Below are 18,989 nucleotides of genomic sequence, written 5' to 3'. Positions count from 1 at the left end.
TGTGGGTAAAGTTAGGAAGATGTGGAGCTGGTGAAACATGAGGGAAGTGGGGAGAGTCACAGACAAGTCCAGGTCTCCCCAGGCCTGCCTTGGGATGTGACTGTGGAGCTGGGCACATGGAGCCATGGCGACCACGATAGGCCAGGGGTCCAAGGCCAGGTGTTCACAGGCCAGGTATCCACGGGTCTGGATCAGCCTCAGCGCAGCTAAGTGGCCAGCGTGGCAGTGCTCACAGCCCACGGACCAGCCCATGCCTGACCACGTGCCATGCCGCCTTTGGGTCTGAAGCTCAGGCAAGGGCCCACAAGAGCTGAAACCAAGCCGAGGTGCAGATCGCCCCAGCCGGCCCTCTGTCCAGCTCCCTTGTTCCTACCAACAAGGCAAGAGTGCTGTGTCCACCTGGCCATCATCACCTGTGCCCACTCCCTCCCTCCCGCTGTGCCTCCTGCCACCACGAGAGAGGAAGTTCATCAAGTCGGTCTTTTTGGGCTCCCTTGAAAGCACATGTCCTGTGCTTCGCAGTCTGAGGACAGGGTCGTCACCGTAGCAAGCACTGGCTGCCCGAGGCCGGCTCTCCCCGGGACGAAGGCCTTTGGGCTTCGCCACGGTGAAGGGATTCATGAGGCTCCCGGCGGAGCGTCAGGATCACGTCAGGAGAGCGGGATAAGGACAGTCACAGTTCTGGAGTGCACAGGACGTCCTGCAAGGAGGCTGCCGGGCTCTGCCCCACGACACCGACCCTGGAGACTCAAGTACCACCGAGCGCAGAGACGCAGGATTCCCACATCCACGGAGAACATTCGTCTCCAACGCTGGCACTGCGGCACAGACTGACACTGGCCTGAGGCACGGAGATGCCGAGAGGCAGCCGTGGGAGAGAAGGGAGAGAAAGAGGCTCCAAGCGAGGCAGCTGCCACGCACGCCCACAGCAAGGCTGGCTGAACACGGTGCCACTGCCACGCGACCCCAGTGCAGGGCGGCACCTGCCCGGCGCCTCCTCTCCCCATGGGGGCTTCCTGTCCTGGCTGCAGGATGCCACCCGGACAAGACTTGAAAGATGCTCCTTCAACGGTGTCCATTATCTGAGCATCTCACCCCAAACAAAGATTCTTTTCTCTCAACTTAAAATAAACAGGACATGAAAGGAACAGCCTGTGTCTAACTCTCATTTTGGGGTATCAAGAGAAAGAAAGCCCCTTTTCCACTCAAGGGGTCCTCACTCTCGGTAGGTTTTCAATGTCACTCTGACAACCCCAAAACTATTGTCCATCGGGGAAACAGAGTCAGGGCTGAGCTGAGAACACCTTTGAGGTGGAGGGGCCTGAATCATGCTCACCACCTCACCGGGTGCTCACAGGACCCCCACGGCCCCGTCTGTGCCAGGATGAGTGGCGCACGGCAGCCGCGATGCGAACCTTCAGCCTCAGGCGCGCGGGACATACACCACTAGTCTCCGCTGACATGGTTTTTCTTTTACAATTTTCACTTAAAACATCTCACGCACCAATTCTGGGAAGATACGGCTTTGTTTTATTTCGCTTTAGCAAGCTTAAATTAATTCAAATCACATTTTTTAACATACCCAAGGGGAGGGGAGCAGAATCTCTTTTCCAGTGAAAAAATACAAGACTATTTTTGGCCACACGTGCTCAGACTGGTTTTCAAAAATTTAAATGTGGGGTTAATCTTTCCTGACTAGTATATTCTAGACAGACTGGGAAATGCTTTTAAAAGTAAAACGTCAAGTTGATGTGATTTCTCCTGGCTGCCAGGTCCAGCAAAGGTGACCCCAGCCCCACGTCACAGGTGGAGCATGTCACCTCTGTGGGACACGGGTTGGGACTCTCGCTCTCTGTAACTCACTGTGATTCTGGGACAAAGGTACCCAGAACTCCCCCTCCTCTGGTGTGGATTAAAGTCACTTGTCTCAAGAAGCAGCCTCTTGGACATCACAGAAAAACCCAGCCAGAGTCCTCCTGTGCTGGCGAACGTCTACTGACCGGGAGAGACTGGAGGCCGCAGTGACTGGCTGTGGCCGGCATGGAGGTCAGACCCCCGAGGTGGCAGCACCCGTGCATTCCACATGGGAAGGAGCAGGTGGGCGCGAAGGAGGCTTCACTCACCTCACAGCTGCTCTGCTCTGCTGTGCTCGGTGCACACACCTAACGCGATGCACCACAGGCGAGAATGCCACTGCCGGCCCCTGGGCTTTCTTCCCACTCGCAGCCCAAGCCACGACTCAGGGTGCTCAGGGGTCCCTGAGTCCCATCGGAAATTTGGGCGCTCTGACCAACACAGTGACACGAGGGTGCGGGAGCGGGCGGAGAGCAGGGGGTTTCCGGGTAATGGAGACGCAAGTCCTTTCTGCAGACTGGATTGAGGGAAGTGTCATCACACCTGTGGGCCCAGTCCAAGCTCTGGCCAGCCCGGTCCCAGCTCTGGCCGGCCCAGTCCCAGCTCTGGCCGGCCCAGTCCCAGCACTAGCCAGCCCGGTCCCAGCACTAGCCAGCCCGGTCCCAGCTCTAGCTAGCTCGGTCCCAGCTCTGGCCAGCCTGGTCCCAGCTCTGGCAGCCCTGGTCCCAGCACTAGCCAGCACTCCCACAGCAGGAGGAGGCTGGCAAGAGCCACGCGCATACTCCCAATCAGAGCTGGCAGGCACACACGCACAGGGCCAGGGGGCAGGCAACAGCAGCTGAGAGGGGACCTCAGATGGCACCCAGCCCACAGCCACAGCCCGGAGACCACTGAAATAAACCAGCAGGGTGAAGCTGAAGGTTAGCCCAGGAATCAGACGGAGACTACCTGGCCTAAAGCCCATCTCAGAAGCATGGCTGTCGTGACACAGGCCTAGGGAGCCCCTCCATCTGGGGCCAGCTCCACAGATGGTCAGACCAAGGACCAAAGCTTCTCTCCCAGAGATGGCGGCCCCGTGGGACCATGCCCACAGTGGGTGCTTCTGCATGTCCACACAACCCCCTCACATCTACAGGGACCACCACACATCTACACAGACTCTGCACGTCTACACGGACCCCCACATGCCTACACAGACACCAAACCCCATGTGTGCCTCCTGCATGTCTACACAGACCCCAACACATCTACAGAGATCCCCACGTCTACACAGACACCGAACTCCACGTCTGCTTCCTGCATGTCTACACAGATGCCGACCCCGACCCCAGAGCGTTCATCTTCCCTGACAGAGCCCTCTGTGCTTCCTCTGCTAGGCGGCTCTTCCCTTTTTCTGGAACCTGAACTTGAATGAAGAATGGATGCCCCTCCTCTGACCCATTCAAACACAACACAGCACCTCACAGCCCCTCAACCATCATCCGGGCCACACGCGGCTCGATGCACCTGCCTGTGTTCCACAGGGCGCCTCCAGGAGCGCCATCACCGCCTCTGATGAGCCTGGCACTGGAGCCTACCCGTGCCTCGAGCAGGGCCGGCCTGGTCTGTGAGCTCTGGTCTGTGAGCCCCGTGCGAGCTGGCAATGCTCCCTCCTGACAAGGAGGGGCGGGCAGGAGCAGAAGCAGGGAGCCTCCACATGGAGCCACCCAGCCAAGTCCGCCTCCACCTCTCGGCCTGGCCCCGCGAGGCTGGCACCCTGGCCTCAAGGGGTGGACAGGCCACTCCCAAGAGCATCGCCACCACTCCCACAGGAGAGAGGCCCTGGCTTTGTCTGACTTGCAGTGGCAGTCTCTCCCGTGGCCTGATTAAGACGGTGGCCGTCTCCCGGACTAACATAGGAGAAAGCCGGCTCAGTCTCCCTAGCCGCTCATTCTGGGTGTAGCACCCCAGGACGCTGAGCCACTGCACTGCCCAGTTCCTCTACTTACCAGACCTGTCCCACGTTGACCAGGGACATGTAGAGGACCCAGAGGGCAGCCATGAGAACCATGTTGGCACAGCCAGTGACGAGGATGAACGACGAGACGCCCAGCCCGAGGAGCGCGATGGCGTCCAGGTTGGAGTCCATGTGCGACCAGTCCAGCAGCCAGAGTAGCGTGGGGGCGTAGCTCACGGCGTCCCAGCCAGCGCCGCCCCGGAAGTGCTGCTGCACGCTCCGCAGGTACAGCCTGCAGGGCAGCAGCCCTCTGTCTCCGATCAGCTGCTTGTTCTGATGGAAAGCCACCAAGAACGCCACGACTGGAAGAGAAAGAAGACAAAAGGAGTGTGGGCAGGAGCACTCCAGGCGCTTTTCAGATGCGCGGGGGCTCGGGGGGCCAAAGACGAGGCAGAGCGCGGCCAGTGGTTTGGAGTCGGCACGGACTCGAGGGGTCTGAGCATGTCTCAGAGTGTCAGGGGAGGTCACACGGTACATGTGCATGTGCACACCCCTGTCTGTGTCGCATCTGCTTGTACTCGTTGTGTACGTATATATAAAAGAGGCACACACTTCTAGTGAACGGGGGCTTGGTTACATGTAAGTGGTCAGTCACCCACCCCAGATAGCACTCAGCATTCGCCGCCGTAAAACACATCCTGATAACCGTGCGTCCAGCAGTGCTCCACCTAGGACACACGTCAGGGCCTGAAGCTCGTGGTACTGCTCACACATGAGGCATGACAACCCTCCCTTCACACCACGGGTTTCTGAATTTAGTACACCGACAAGAGCACCTCACATGCTCTGGGCTTCAGTGTTTGCACAGACGTGTTTGCACAGAGATGCTACAGGAGCGAGCGCAGCACTCTGTGAACACGCAGAGGAGGGAAATCACGGCCCAAGAGAGAAGAGGCAGGACTAAGGTGGGCTCAGGCAGCTCCCTAGACTGGGGACAACCACGGAGACACGCCAAGTGGAAAGCATTCATACCAAAGGGTGATGCGGGCCCGTGACACAGCCATGCTTCATAGAAAGTTAAACAGCACTGTGCATTTCCACAGCAAATAAAAAGGCACTGCGGGCAGGGCTGGGGTGGTGGTGGGGGACATGGTGGTGGTTCAGGCTCAGCCTGAACTGTGACATCTACCGTCTGCCCTGGAGGAGAGCGTTCGACTCCTGGTCTAAAGCAAGCACAGTGACAACGAACTGTGTGCTCACAGCAAATGTCAGTAACATGCAGGAGACAAAAGCACAGAGGCTAGCGGGCGACATCAGGGCTGCACTCTTAGAAGGACCTTCCACAACAGGGAGAGCAGCAACGGTGCACCCCAGAGCTCCTGCAGGACCAGGTCCAGGCCACCACCATGAGGCAGGTGTGCCTGCATGCTATTACGTGAAGGGAGACTCAACTTAAAAGGTGTATCGTAAGTTCTGTGGAAGAGCAAAAAGTTTTTAAACAATTCTAAGTAATAAATCAATACAGATACTAAAATGAAATCATAAAAATGCTCCATTAACCAAAAAGAAGGCAGGAAAAGAGGGAAAAATACAGATAGAACACTGCAACTAGAATTACAATGATGTACTGGGGGGCTTTCGGGAGAAGAAGACAAAAAAAAAAAAGAAAGAAACAAGGAACAAATAGTAAATGACTAGTGAGGTGGTGGTTTATACTCTGTCTCTTCACACTGGAAAGTTCCAATCAGAGTAGTAAAGACAGAAATTGTCAGATTGCATGAAACAGCAGGACTGAAACCTATGCTGTCTGTAAGAAATCCACTTTAAACATAAAGACGTAGGTAGGTTAAAAGAAAAGCACGGAAAAAGATACATCCTGCCAACGCCAATCAAAAGAAAGCTGGATGGTCACATTAAAATCAGACAAAACAGACGTAAAAGCAAGGAGTAATACAAAGGATAAAAAGGACAGTGCAGATGAGGAGGGGTCAGCAAATGGACATGGACCTGACAACAAAGCTACGTATATGGAAACGGACCTAACCTGATCCCTGTGGGTACGTAGTCTATGTGTGGATTAGTTAACTTGACCTAGTCGACACTCTGGATTGCCACATGGTACTCAAAAGCAAGACACAACTATATGATGTCTTCAGAACACACTACCCAACAGCAAAATATAACTCTCAAGCATACAGGGAACATTCACCAAGAAACACCAAACTGTTAGCCATAAAACAAATTACATATAGAAAAGAACTGAAATCTACAAAATATGTTAGCTGACCACATAGAATTAAACTAGAAATCAGTGACAGGATGTTATCTGGAAACACACCCAAATCTTGAGAGATTAAACCACACGCTTCTAAAGAAACCATGGATTTAAAAAAAAAAAAAAAGGCACAAGAGAAACTACAAAGATATTTTTCAATTGAATGGAAATTGAAAACACAACATATCAAAAATTGTGGGAATCTCCTGAAGCTTAAAGGAATATTTACAGTGAAATGCTCATGTTAGAAAAACAGAAAGGTCCCAAATCTAAACTTCTACTTTAAGAAGTCAGGAAAAAAAGAGCAAATCACACACAAAACAAGCTGCAGGAAAGAAATTTTTTAAATACAAGAGCAGAAATCAACGAGATCGAGGACAGGAAAAAAATAGAGAAAATCAATAAAACCAAAAGTTGGTTCTTTGAAAAGATCAATATAATTGATAGAGCTCCAGCCAGACTAATCAAGAAAAAGAGAGAAGATACCAATATCAAGAATGAAAATGGGAACACCACGGAGGATCCCTCAGACATTGAAAAGATAATAAAGGAAGGCTACGAATCTCTCTAAGATCATAAATTTGAGAGCTTAGATAAAACAGACCAATTACTTGAAAGACACAAACTACCAAACTCACAAGAGAAGAAATAAAGGTAATACATCACAACCAATTGCATCTGAGAAATGCAAGGCTGGTTCAACACTCAGAAAGTAACAGTGTAATTCACCATACTAGCAGACTCAATAGGAAAAACCCTGTAACAGTATCAAGAGACACACAAGAAAGCACAGGACAAGATGCAACAACCGATTCATGATAAAATCTTGCAGCAAACTAGCAATAGAAGGGAACTCCTCCACCTGTGAACAGTAGCTGTGAAAGACCTACAGCCAAGGTCATCCTTAGAGATGAGCGACTGAACACTTTGGCCCTAATATTTGGAACAAATGAGGATCTCTCTCCCACTGCTCCTATTTAACATTGTACAGGAGGTCCTGGCTAGTGCAACAAGGCAAGTAAAAGAAAAAAGCTCATAGATTGGAAAGGAAGAAATAAAACAGATGACATGATTGTCAATGTAGGAAATCCCAAAGAATCTACAAAAAAAACCTCTTGGAACTAACAAGGGAGTTTATCAAGGCCAGAGAATACGAGGCCAAAAGACAAAAGTCAATTGTATTTCTATATGTTAGCAATGCACCACGGTAATCTGAGTTTCAAAAAAATTACAATAGCAACTCCAAAAACGTTCATAGATAAAAATCTAACAAAATATATACAGTATCTGTATGTGGAGAACTACAAAACGTTGATGAAAGAAATCAAAGAAGATCTAAATAAATGGAGAGACACATGGTGTTTTGTGGACTAGAAGAGGCAGCATTCCTAAGGTGTCAGTTCTCCCCAGTCTGATCTACAATTCAACAGAGTCTCAATCAGAACAGCCAACAAGCTCATCTGTCGATACCGACAGGCTGATTCTAACACGCACACGGAAAGGCCGAGGTGCTAGGATAGTCAGAATAATCCTGAGGAAGAACAGCTGGAGCATCGGTACTACCCAGTTTCAACACTCACCTCAGAGCTACGGGAATCAAGACAGCACAGCATTGGGGTCGGCCCGGTGGTGTAGCGGTTAAGTACACACATTCCGCGTCAGCGGCCCCAGGTTCGCCATTTTGGATCCTGGTTGCGGACCTAGGCACCGCTTGTCAAGCATGCTGCGGTAGGCGTCCCACATATAAAGTAGAGGAAGATGGGCACAGATGTTAGCTCAGCAAAAAGAGGAGGATTGGTGGCAGATGTTAGCTCAGGGCTAACCTTCCACACACACAAAACAAAAGACAGTATGGTGTTGGCAAAAGGACAGACAGAGACCACAGGAACAGAATTTAAAGCCCAGAAATAGGGCCACACAAATGTAGTCAATTCATTTTTGACAAAGGTGCAAAGATAATTTAATAAAGACAGTCTTTTCAATAAACGGTGCGTCCATATGCAAAAAAGATGAGTCTTGACACATACCTCACACCTCACACAAAAATTCACTCAAAAAGGATCACAGAAAAGAATAGAACTTCTAGAAGAAAATACAGAAGAAAATCTATGTGACTTGGGTTTGGTAATGAGTTTTTAGATGTAACCCCAAAAGCATGATGAAAAAAACTGATAAACTGCACTTTATCAAATGAAAAACTTGCACTCTGTAAAAGATACTTCTAAGGAAATGAAAAGACAAGCCACAGACTGGAAAAAAATACTTGCAAATCACGTATCTGATGAACGACTTGTATCCAGAATATTTAAAGTACCATTAAAATTCAACAATAAGAAACAAACAACCCAGTTTTTAAAATGGGCAAAAGATGTGAACAGACCCTGAAGTCATCTTATTCACACAAAGGAGATACACAGACGGCAAATAAACACGTGAAAAGATGCTCAACATCATCTGTTATTGGGGAAACGCCAATTAAAACCACAGTGCAATGTTACCACGCACCTATCATAACAGCCAAGATCCAAACCCTGAAAACACGAAAAGCCCCAGAGGATTCAGAACAACAGGAACTCCCATTCATTGCTGGTGGGAACACACGCTGGCACAGCCCCTCTGGACGGCTGGTGGGCAGTTTTTCATAAAGGTAAACATGGATTTACACATGACCCAGGAATTACACTCCTAGGTATTCACCCGAGAGAACTGAAAACACATTTACACAAGAGCCTGCATGCAGACGTCGACAGGAGCTTCGTTCACAATTGCTTTACTGGAAACATGGACGGCCTTCCACGTGGGAACGGATAACAAACTGGTACGTCCACAGAGTGGAATAATATGCAGAGAGAAAAATGCAGGGGCTACTGCTTCACACAACAATGTGGATGGATCTTAAATGCATTTCGCTAAAAATCCAGACCCACAGGCTACAAACTGTAGGACTGCATGCATATGACACACCGCAAAGGCAAATCCACAGTGACAGGACCCAAATCTGAGCATGTGAGGGGCTGGAGGGGGAATTTTGGGGGCATAGAACTATTCTGTACAGTAGTGAGGGAATGCATAACTATGCATTTGTCAAAATCCACAGACCAGTACATCACAAAAATGAACTTCAATGTATACAGACTATCAAAAGAAGCCAGCCAGGAGGTCAGGGGAGGCCAGGACGGAATGCGCTGTGAGCAGTGAGCCCAGCTCTACTGCAAATGCGTCACACAGCCACACCAAACGGAGGGGGAGGCAGGGCTGGCCCAAGTGACTCTGGAAAACGTTTTGAGTGAAAACTGTAAGGACAAAGACAAAAGGAACGACATGTAACACTGGGGTCGAGCTGGCTTTTCTCACGGGGGTGGGTGAACAATTCTGAGACTGCTCTGCACACACGCTGAGGGTGAGCAAATAAATAAACGGTGGAGTGTGGGGCAAGGCATCTCACCAGTGGAGAAAGAAGCTCCAGATAAGGAGGAAGGGCGGGCAGCACACACCTGCACTGGATTAGGGTCGGGGCTGCCATGTGAACTCGTGCTCCCTTAACGAATATTCAGTTGGCCACGCGGAGGCGATCAACTGTGAGTGCGCACACATGACAACTCAGCCCTGTCTCCCAAGAGGGACTGCAGCAGCCACACCCCTTAGCACCGGGCGCTCTCCCACCCGTGTGTGGCTCCCAACACCACTCTCCAGCACAGCAACAAGCACTCCCGAGAAATGGCTGCTTTCAGGGCTAGGAAATACGGGAGGAGCCCAGCGTCCTGTGGCCCCAGAAAGCAGGGAAGTGCTCAAGCGCACACGAAGATGGGGCAGGTCACGGGGACACGGGGGACGAGCGGGAAGAATCACCCCTGACCAGAGCCCACAGCAAGTGGCAGTGCTGGAGCCTGACCCACGGTGTGAAGGAGACGACTGACAGATAAACGGGAGAAGATGCAAATCTTCCTCACGGAGGATTCCATGGACACATGGAGACGCCCCTCGGGGGAGGGGGGAGGCACGCCGAGTCCTCTCATCCCTGCAGTGTGGGCTGGACTCAGTGACCCTTCCAGAGGACAGAACGCACAGGAAGAGTAGAACCTGACAGAGGAGATGCTGGCAGACACACCTTAACCAGGTGCTGCAGGTCAGCATCGCCCAGGATGAGCCGTGTGGACTCAAGTGCCCCTGACGTGGGGACGAGAGGGGCCTCTCACCTCTGTGGGATTCTTCCCACACCCATGGCCCGCCCAACATGAGGAAACAGACAAACCCAGCCTGCGGACATTCTACCAAATGCAGGAACAGAACTGCTCAACACTGTCAAGGTCACAAAAGACCAGGAAACTCTGGAGACCGCCACAGACCAGACGGGACAGGAGACGAGACAACTAGGTGCACTGTGGTCCTGGGAGGGATCCTGAAGGGAGATGGGCCTGGGTGGAAAAGCCGAATAAAATCTGGGGTTTGGTTAATAGTTTAAGAAAAGGGCGGATGTTTCCTGAGAGCCCACACGTGTGGCGCCCTGCACTACAGGAAGCTAGGGCACCTGACCTCCTCCCACGACAGCGGCAGGCAGAGGGGCTGGCGTCTCCTGGGGGCCCTGGAGATGAGGGCAGAGCCGCGCAGCATCACTAAGGACAGAGGAGGCTGCACACCAGAGGGTGCGGGTGGGCGGCTGCCCTGCTCCTGCTCTCTTCCCCCCACACTCCCACCTCCAGATGCTGCCCCAGGCCACGTGCCACTGACCTTCCTGGCCACGTCCAGGCCACCCCCACAGCGGTGCCCCCTGAGGCCAGCCTTTCTCCCCCGCGGACTCTGGCTGCCCCTGCCCACTCTGGAGCCCCAGGCTCCTCCAGCAGGACCTAGTCAGCAGTGGCTCAGGAACTGGACGTCCTCCTGCACCGCAGTTCACGCTCCAATGCCACGGGAGAAAAAGGAGACTTGGTCTCACCAAGTAAATGGTTTAAAAAGTAATTCTAAGGCAAGAAGCATAGGAAACTTCTAAACTTATCAGGAAAAAAATACAGATAGATTGGATTTAAATTTCAGAGGAAAAAAACCTATTTCAGTTTCCACTCCTGTTACAGAAATGGCTAAGTACAAAGAAAAAACAATTTCCAAGAATCATAGGATCTCAAAGCTAAACCAACCAATCAATGTTAGAAAGACTCAGTCAGCCCCCACCCCACTCTAGGAAGGAGGGGTTGGCCCCCACCCCACTCTAGGGAGGAGGGGTCGGGCCCCCCCACACTCTAGTCTAAGGAGGAGGGGTCGGCCCCCCCACACTCTAGGGAGGAGGGGTGGGGGCTGGAGATTCTTCCTCTGCTGCTCACTGGGGGTAACCCAGAGACTGATGTAGGGGAGGTGACCAGGTCCCCTAAAAGTGCATTGTCAAGGGTGTCTGCAAATATTTTCTTTAAAAATCAGAAAAAATTTAGTTTTCTCTTTTCAGGTAAATTACTATCGCATTAGAGCAGAATCATCTTCTCCGCTGCACAGATTGTACCCCCCGGTTGAACTCTGGGCCACGATAACCTGCCCTGTGTTCTTCTCAAAAGGCACGTGCTGGAGGGAGCTCCCAGGCGGGCAGAGTTGTTTGCTTCTTAAACAAACTGCAAGTATTTGACAGAGAAGCTGGTAACTCCAGGCAGAGCTGCCATTAGAATGCGCGTGGCCTGGAGGAAAGAATGAACTCATTTCCTCTGAACTCTTAGAAGTGCTGAAAGCTCAGAACAGCATAAAAAAGAAGCAGGATTTCAAGTATTCTTTTGGTTCCATTTTCCCCTCAAACTTTTCAAAGAACAGCTGAGAGTTTAGCAGATACGGAGCAGCCAGCTCTCCTCTGCTGCCTCCATCCTGCGCTAGCTCGTGTGGCCTGCGAAGCAAGGACCCGGGGAGGCCTGGCTCTTCTTAAGGAAAGGTAAGCAGTGACTGCTGGACTGCTCGCAGAAGGGCACCTGCGATCCGCCTCAGAGTACTAGATGAGAACTGTTCGATGAGGGAAAAGAGGTAAGGAAGCTCCCAGCACGTGAGCGTAAACAAGGAAAGCCTGGAGCAAGGCACTGAGCACCCAAACGAGCCCAGAGGGTGGGGTTACAAACACGAGGAGTCACAGAGCGGGCGAGGCTAGCCGTGGGATCCGGTCCAAGCTGTGTTATTAACAACATGTGATCTGGGGACACCAAGGGTGAGCTGAGCAGGTTTGCTCACGCCTGACAAAGTCCCCCCCTCTGCTCGCCCCCATGCTCGTTTCCTCCTGGAGACCCCATGGTGGTGTCCCCATCACTCAGCCAGTAACAGCGGGGTGGGGGGGCAAGCAGCGGGATCCATGTGGGAGCACCTCCCCTCGGGCCTGGGAGGAGCCCATCTTCTCCATCAGACCCTCATTTAGCTCCAGCCAGAGGAGGGTCTTGACAGGTCAGTGGCCCCCAGTGGGGTGTTTGGACAGACTCGGGCCTTGAGTCAGCAGACTGGGGGGCCAGAGAACCTCGTCCAGAATTAGGGCAGGAGCCTGGAGACCAAAGAGAGCACGAGGCCTGAGAAGGGATGAGGAAGGGACTCTCAGGTACATGCACCATTAATAACAAGGCCCCAGAGTGAGGACGGCGAGGCAGCAGAAACTCTAAAAGCTTCCAGAAGCAAAAACAGGTCACCGTCATCTTGTCATATAAGATGTACGCATTTGGTCTCTGTCCGGCTCCTGGCGCACAGCTCCTAAAACCCTGGGGATTTCCTGAGTGGTGAGGTGAGAGGAGGGTCTGTCAACATTCGTAAGAAGCCCCTTTCAACCTGACCCGGGTCTACATTGACAGGTGATTCTGGGGCAGGCGCTGGTTGCCATGGGAATCAACCACGTGATTCCAGGATTGGAAATTTTGGCCCACCCCAACCTCTGACCTCTGGGGAGGGGAGAGGCTGGAGACTGAGCTAATCACGATAAAATCTCAAAATGAGAGGGTCTGGTGAGCTTCCGGGGTGGTGACCACAGGAGGTGCTGGGGATGGCACTCCGGGTGGCGTGGAAGCTCCTCGTCGGCCCCCACTCCTTCCCTGTGCATCTCTTCCATCTGCTGTTCCCCAGTTGTATCCTTTATGATAAACCAGTAAGCATTATGTAAAGTGTCTCTCTGAGTTCTGTGAGCCATTTACCAAATTATGGAACCAGAGGTGGGGGCCGTGGGAACCCTGATTTATAGCCAGTGGATCAGAGCACAGGTGACAACCTGGACTCGTGACTGGCGTCTGCAGTGGGGGTGGTCTTGTGGGACTGACCCTCAGCCTGTGGCGTCTGCACTAGCTCTGGGCCGTTAGTGTCAGAATTGTTTAATGTGAGGAAAAAACCCCACAAATTTGGTGTCAGAAGTGCGTGTGTAGAAGAAACGAAACCCTTTAGTCATCTGCAAAAGAGCAGGAGTCAGGCTGTGTGGAGACTTCTCGTCGCCCAGAATCGTAGACCCAGGCAAACCAGCACTGTCGGTGCGTGCGACTCAGGAAGTTCACCTTCTCCACATCCTTCCGTGCAGACACGTTTAGGGGTACCCTCCAGCAAAAGAGAGAGTAAACCAAAAAACAGAAAGACATGAGATCCAAGGAATGAGGAATACAACCCAAGAGGGAACCAGGGGCCTTGCAGGTGGGCAGTCTGTGTCCCAAGTGTCCACACCCAGGGGCCAGGGGTGGTAGGGGGGAAGGGGGTGGAGAGCATGCTTAGAAAAGTGTCCCAAGGTGACACGCGGCAAGGAGAAAGACTGTCTGCAAAAAGTGAAGAGAATTTTGTGGAGCTGGAAGACAGAGGACAGAGGTGTAAAGAGAACAGGGTTCCTGGCTGCAAGGAGCTCGCAGGTGGACACGCACACTGTCAACGGTGCAGAGGGCGAGGGAGCAGAGTGCAGCCTGGTGGCGGGGTCAGCAGTCCACGGGGGCAGCTAGACTTTGACATTAAGGGATCCGTGTGGCGAGCCCCTGAGGCACCGTGGGAAACCCCTGGGCTTTGGGGACTCTGCGGGAGCTCGAGGCCCCAGTGAGATCCAGAACCCTTCAGGGAAAGATTCCTGTGGGATGACTGCCCCTTGCCCTGGGCCACCTGAGCCACAGAACCTCGTCCCTGGAAGATGGGAAACCGACTCCTTCGTTGATCCGAAAAGCAGATTCTGCCCCAAATATCCTTACAAGAGAGAAAAAAAGTGAATCTGCCAAAGCAAGTCATTCTGTGCTCAGCACCTGGCTTAAAATGTCTGCTGGATCTGGTGGCTCAGAGCTGTTTCATTCTGCACTGAACAAGGTCCTTGCGGGGACCAAAGCCAGCAGCCAGTTCCATAGGGCTGTGTGCTCTGAGTGCCGGGCCACTGGGGCTCCCCCTGTCACGGGCCCCTTTAAAGGCCTATTAAATTCTCACAGATCAACTGTCTGACTTCACCTTCTGCTAGGTGACAGTTCACATGCTCAGAGTGAATCTCTAATGCTGTGGAGGACAGAACACAGGCAAGAGCTATTTTCATAGTAACTCGGAAAAGAGAGAGCGTGGCTCAGCTGAAAGCCCGCACTGGCCACCCCACGGTTAAGTAATCCCTCCAGACAACACCCATGTGTGGGAGATGGCCGAGCCGCCACAGGAACCCTGCAGTGGGCAACCACTGCCCAGAGAGCGCCAGAGGGAGCTGCCAGAGAATGCAACTACCCTTCCTTCCACGTGGAGGGAACGGATTCAGAACGCGGTCCAGGTGGTCAGCGCCACAGCGCAAGATCATCGCCAGCCAGGCAGCACCAGGGTGGGCTCAGGAAGCGTGCACTGGTGGGTCCACTGTGCTTCCACGCCCAGTGGGAGGTGGCAGTGGGTGGGTGGGATGGGGGTGGTGTGCTGGGCATTGGTGGGCAGCTGGGTGTCTGCATTATGGGCCTGGACTGACTGGTCTTAGGCCCCGCACCCTGCAGGCTGAGCGGTCAAATCTGGATCTCAGTGGCCTGCAGGAGGGGCTCAGGATGCCCCTGCCATGGAGTGTCCAGGCCATGGCCAAGCTGTGACCTTCCAGGGGCAGGGGTGGGCCTCGGCCAGGCCCAGCGCCCTAGGAAGGAGAGCTCGGGAGGGAAGACTATGAGGGAAGACTCAGGAGGAAGAACTCGGAGGGAGGACGCGAGAGGAAGGACCTAAGGGGGAGAACTTGGAGGGAGGACTCAGAGGGAGGACTCGACAGGAAGGACCTGGGAGGGAGAACTTGGAGGGAGGACCAGGAAGGAGGACTCAGGAGAGAGAACTCGCAGGGAGGACTCTGGGGAAGGACTCTGAGGAAGGGCTTGGAGGGAGAAGTCGGAGGAAAGACTCGGAGGGAGGCGTCGGGGGCTCGGGGGTCCGCAGTGGACTGTCCCCCTGCAGTCCAGCGGCCGGGGTGCTGGCGGCGCCCACGTGCCCGCTGCCCAGCCGCCCCGGCTCGGGAAGGAGGTGTCCGCGCGGCGCCCCGAGGCCGGCCGGGCTCTGGGGCCCCCGACGCGGAGGCGGCGGGCGGAGTCCCCGCGAAGACCCTCGCCCCGGGCTCACCCGACCCGGCAGAGAGGGGCCGCGGCGTGAAGGGGTCGCGCAGGGGCGCGCGGGCGGGGGCCCGGGCCCGCGACTCACAGTAAACGAAGGCGAGCGCCCTCAGGAGCACGATCCTGGTCAGCCAGAAGGTGCCCGCGCCGAGGCGGGCCGGGCAGCCCGCGGGGTCGCGCCCCGGCCCCGGCGGAGACCCAGGTCCCGGGCCCGCGCTCCCGACCTTCCGCCTCCTCAGTGGCTCCTCGGGCGCCGCCATCGCTGGCCGCCAAGGCGCATGCGCGGGGAGCGGCGCGCGGCGACGACACGCCCACTCCGCCCGGCCCCGCCTACGCCCGGAGGACACACCCACTCCGGGCGGTCCCGCCCACAGGACACGCCCTCTCTGGTCCGCCCCGCCCACGCCTGGAGGACACGCCCACCCCGCCGGCCCCACCCACGCCCGGGGAGCGCGCTCAAGGCCGCGCGGGGCGCTGCAGCAGTGAGGGCAAGGGGCTGGGGCCTGGGAGGACGGCGTGCATCCCTCCACCTGGACCGGGGTGGACCCACTGCGTTCATTATGCATTCATTCGTTCATCAGCCAACGTTGTGGAGGCCGCCCCCTTCCCCCCCACCTCGTGCCCTCCCCTACCTAGCCGCCTACCCTCATGGACCCTCACTCTAAGGAGAGGACGGAAGGCACTCCAGAAGTAGAAATTCCATGTGAAGGAGACTGTCGGAGAGCTTGTGTCTGGACAGGACCAAGGTGGGCCTGGTCAGCGTCCAGGGCAGCCGAGGACCATGGCAGGTACTACACTCCCTCTGCATTCCCGTGGAGGAAAGGTGGGAGCAGTGGCTTCACCCCAGGGATCCAGGCTGCTGCTGCCTGCACACGGTGGGTGGCCAAGTACCTCACAGGTGTCCCCTCCCCGACGCCTCATCTCCACTGTCCGAGGAGGATGCTGGGGTGACAGTCACACAGCTAGCAAGGGACAGTGCAGGCAGTAGCTGGGCCTCTACCTCCCAAATTCAGCCAGATCCTCTAGCTCAGGTCGGCAGAGGGGCAGGTCTCTGCACACGTCAGCAAAGCCCCCATCAGACAAGCAACACTCCTACTGGCTGTCAAGACTGGACCTCCAGCCACTGGGAACAGAGGTGCACTGAGGACTCCAGAGAAGGGAAGAACTTACTGACCAAGGACCCAAGTAAAGCCCCGGTGAGGACACGAGCAACTGCACATTCTGAGCATAGAGCAGCCCAGACACTGCTCAGGAGAGGTGGCTCCCAGAGGGTGGAGTCATGGGCATTCCTTAGAGCAAAGAAGAGGTCCTGCACTGGAAGCTTAGGGGTCACTGGGTAAACTGAGGGGCACTTAGAAGCAAATCATTGAAGTAGATGTGGGTTTTTCTTATTCACTTGTCAGAGCTCTTTACATATTAAAGATCCTATTCTTGTGCGTATATTGCAAATGTTTGTCCTGGGTTTTTTGTTTGTTTCTCTTTACATCTTCTTCCTAGTATTTTGATATATGAATTATCAATACTCTTGTGGTCAAATAATCAGTCTTTCTTGTTTAATTATATCTTCACCATCTGCACTGTGAGCTCCATGAGGGCAGGGACTGGCTCTAGACACAGGATCCCCCAGATCTAGGCCAGACCAGCAACTTCTGGAACCCCTCCCCAACGTCCCCCCGCCCCCCGACACCACTGTTGGGGTAACAGCATGTGTGTGTATCTTACAGTGTGATTTTTTGTTTGTTTCTTTTCCTTTTCCATGAAAAACCCTCCGTTCGGAGCCCCCTGTGCAGTGGGACCTGTAAAAGACATTGCAGTGGGCTGGGCAAACATCTCTACGTCATGGCAAGCCGCCAGCAGGGAAGCGTGTACCCGAAGGCTCACAGCCTTGGGGGTCAGCGGGACAGTGAGCCCGAGCCCATGACCTGCCTCCAGGTCCTTCCACAAAAACCCACGACCTGCACCTCTCCTCCCCCTTGTCTAGGCACCACGCTCGGGACAGGCCAGCACAGCCATTCAGGGAGAGTGGGCAGAAGCCAGTGCCCTCAGCTCAGGCGAGGTCCCTGGGTCCCCATCCAGATGCAAGAGCTGCTCAGGGGACAGAAGGCCAGGAAGGACAGCTCTGCCATCAGGTGTGACCTGGTGATGCTTTTCAGGTGGGGACGGTCCTCACAAAGGGCCCTTTGTGCTCAGCTTCCCCTGGCCAGCGCTGCATTGTTCTCCCCAGAGAAGGGCACAATGGGGCATTGTGCAGAGCAGAAAGGGGCCCCTTGTCTGGCCTCCAGCTCACTGGGCTCTGGACGCTGGGCTCCCTCGCTGGGTTTGCCCAGGGTGGGCGAGGCCATTGGAGAGGTCTGCCGGGAGCTCAGGCTCTCACGTTTTCTCCGGGGTCACCTCCTGGGAGCTGACCACAGAGATCCAGTCCATCTGAGGGTCCGGAACCGGCACAGGAGGGGACCTCATGGAACAGCAAAGGCTGGGAAGTGGCTCAGCTCTTGCCCGTTTCAGCCTGAACATAATCCACAGTGCACCCATATTATTCAGCCATAAAAAGGAGTGAAGTCCTGACACAGGCTACAACATGGATGAACCTCGAAAACACCGAGCTAAGCAAGAGAAGCCAGACACACAGGGCTGCATGCTGTCTGACTGCATTTATATGAAATGTCCAGAACAGGCAAATCCTCAGAGACAGGAAGTCCAGGATGGATCCCAGGGCTGGGGGAGGGGGTGAGGACTGATGATGAGGGGCATGGGGTTTCCTTGTGGAGTGATGAAACTGTTCTAGGACTGGAGAGAGGGGGCGGTTCCACAGGATGCGAATTCACGAAATGCCACAGAATTGTTCACTTGAAAACGGTTCATTTTCTGCTATGTGGGAACCCTGCACTGGTGTCTCAGAGGCACCTGAAAGGCATGGCTTTGCCTGGGACTAGGTCATGTCGTTTACGTCAAACGCACCTCTTCGTCTATCTTGGGGGGCATCTAACGGTTTTAAAATAATATTTAGACATGGGTACATCTTATGACCTAAGAAGGCACTCCACTTAAAAACCAACCAAATGAGGCCAGCCCGGTGGCGTAGTGGTTAAGTTCATACACCCCGCTTTAGTGACCCCAGGTTCATGGGTTCAGATCCCAGGCGCAGACCTAGACCCACTCATCAGCCATGCTGTGGCAGCAACCCACACGCAAAATAGAAGAAGATTGGCACAGATGTCAGCTCAGGGCTGATCTTCCTCATTAAAAAACCCCAAACAAATGAAAAACCCCAACAAAACCTCTTCTGCAAACCCAGAGTCAGCCCAGGGCCGGGATCCTCCTGCCAGAGAGGCCCAGAAATGCTTTCCTCTCACCCTGTAGCTCAGGGCCTGCAAGCCACAGGCACCTGGGGTCCCTCCCAAGCAGCCTGTCACCAACACCA

At 54.1% G+C, this 18,989-nt stretch overlaps 1 protein-coding gene across 2 annotated transcripts in view; it reads right to left on the bottom strand.

Annotated features, from left to right (window-relative positions):
• Positions 1-15,867, bottom strand: part of LMF1 (lipase maturation factor 1) — a 92,671-nt gene extending 76,804 nt beyond the window's left edge. Inside the window, exons 1-2 of one of the 2 annotated variants that reach the window (XM_023616679.2) lie at positions 15,657-15,867; positions 3,843-4,152 (exon numbers count right to left, since the gene is read on the bottom strand). In XM_023616679.2, coding sequence (XP_023472447.1) covers positions 3,843-4,152; positions 15,657-15,828 — 482 coding nt within the window. In that variant the 5' untranslated portion in view covers positions 15,829-15,867. The remainder of the gene's footprint in view (positions 1-3,842; positions 4,153-15,656) is intronic. The other variant, XM_070231201.1, reaches the window with a different exon arrangement.
• Between the last annotated feature and the right edge of the window lie 3,122 nt (positions 15,868-18,989).

The sequence above is a fragment of the Equus caballus genome, chromosome 13 (assembly GCF_041296265.1).
Source record: "Equus caballus isolate H_3958 breed thoroughbred chromosome 13, TB-T2T, whole genome shotgun sequence".
NCBI lineage: Eukaryota > Metazoa > Chordata > Mammalia > Perissodactyla > Equidae > Equus > Equus caballus.
The sequence above is the reverse complement of the archived record's forward strand: the minus strand, read 5'-3'. Positions and strand labels throughout refer to the sequence as shown.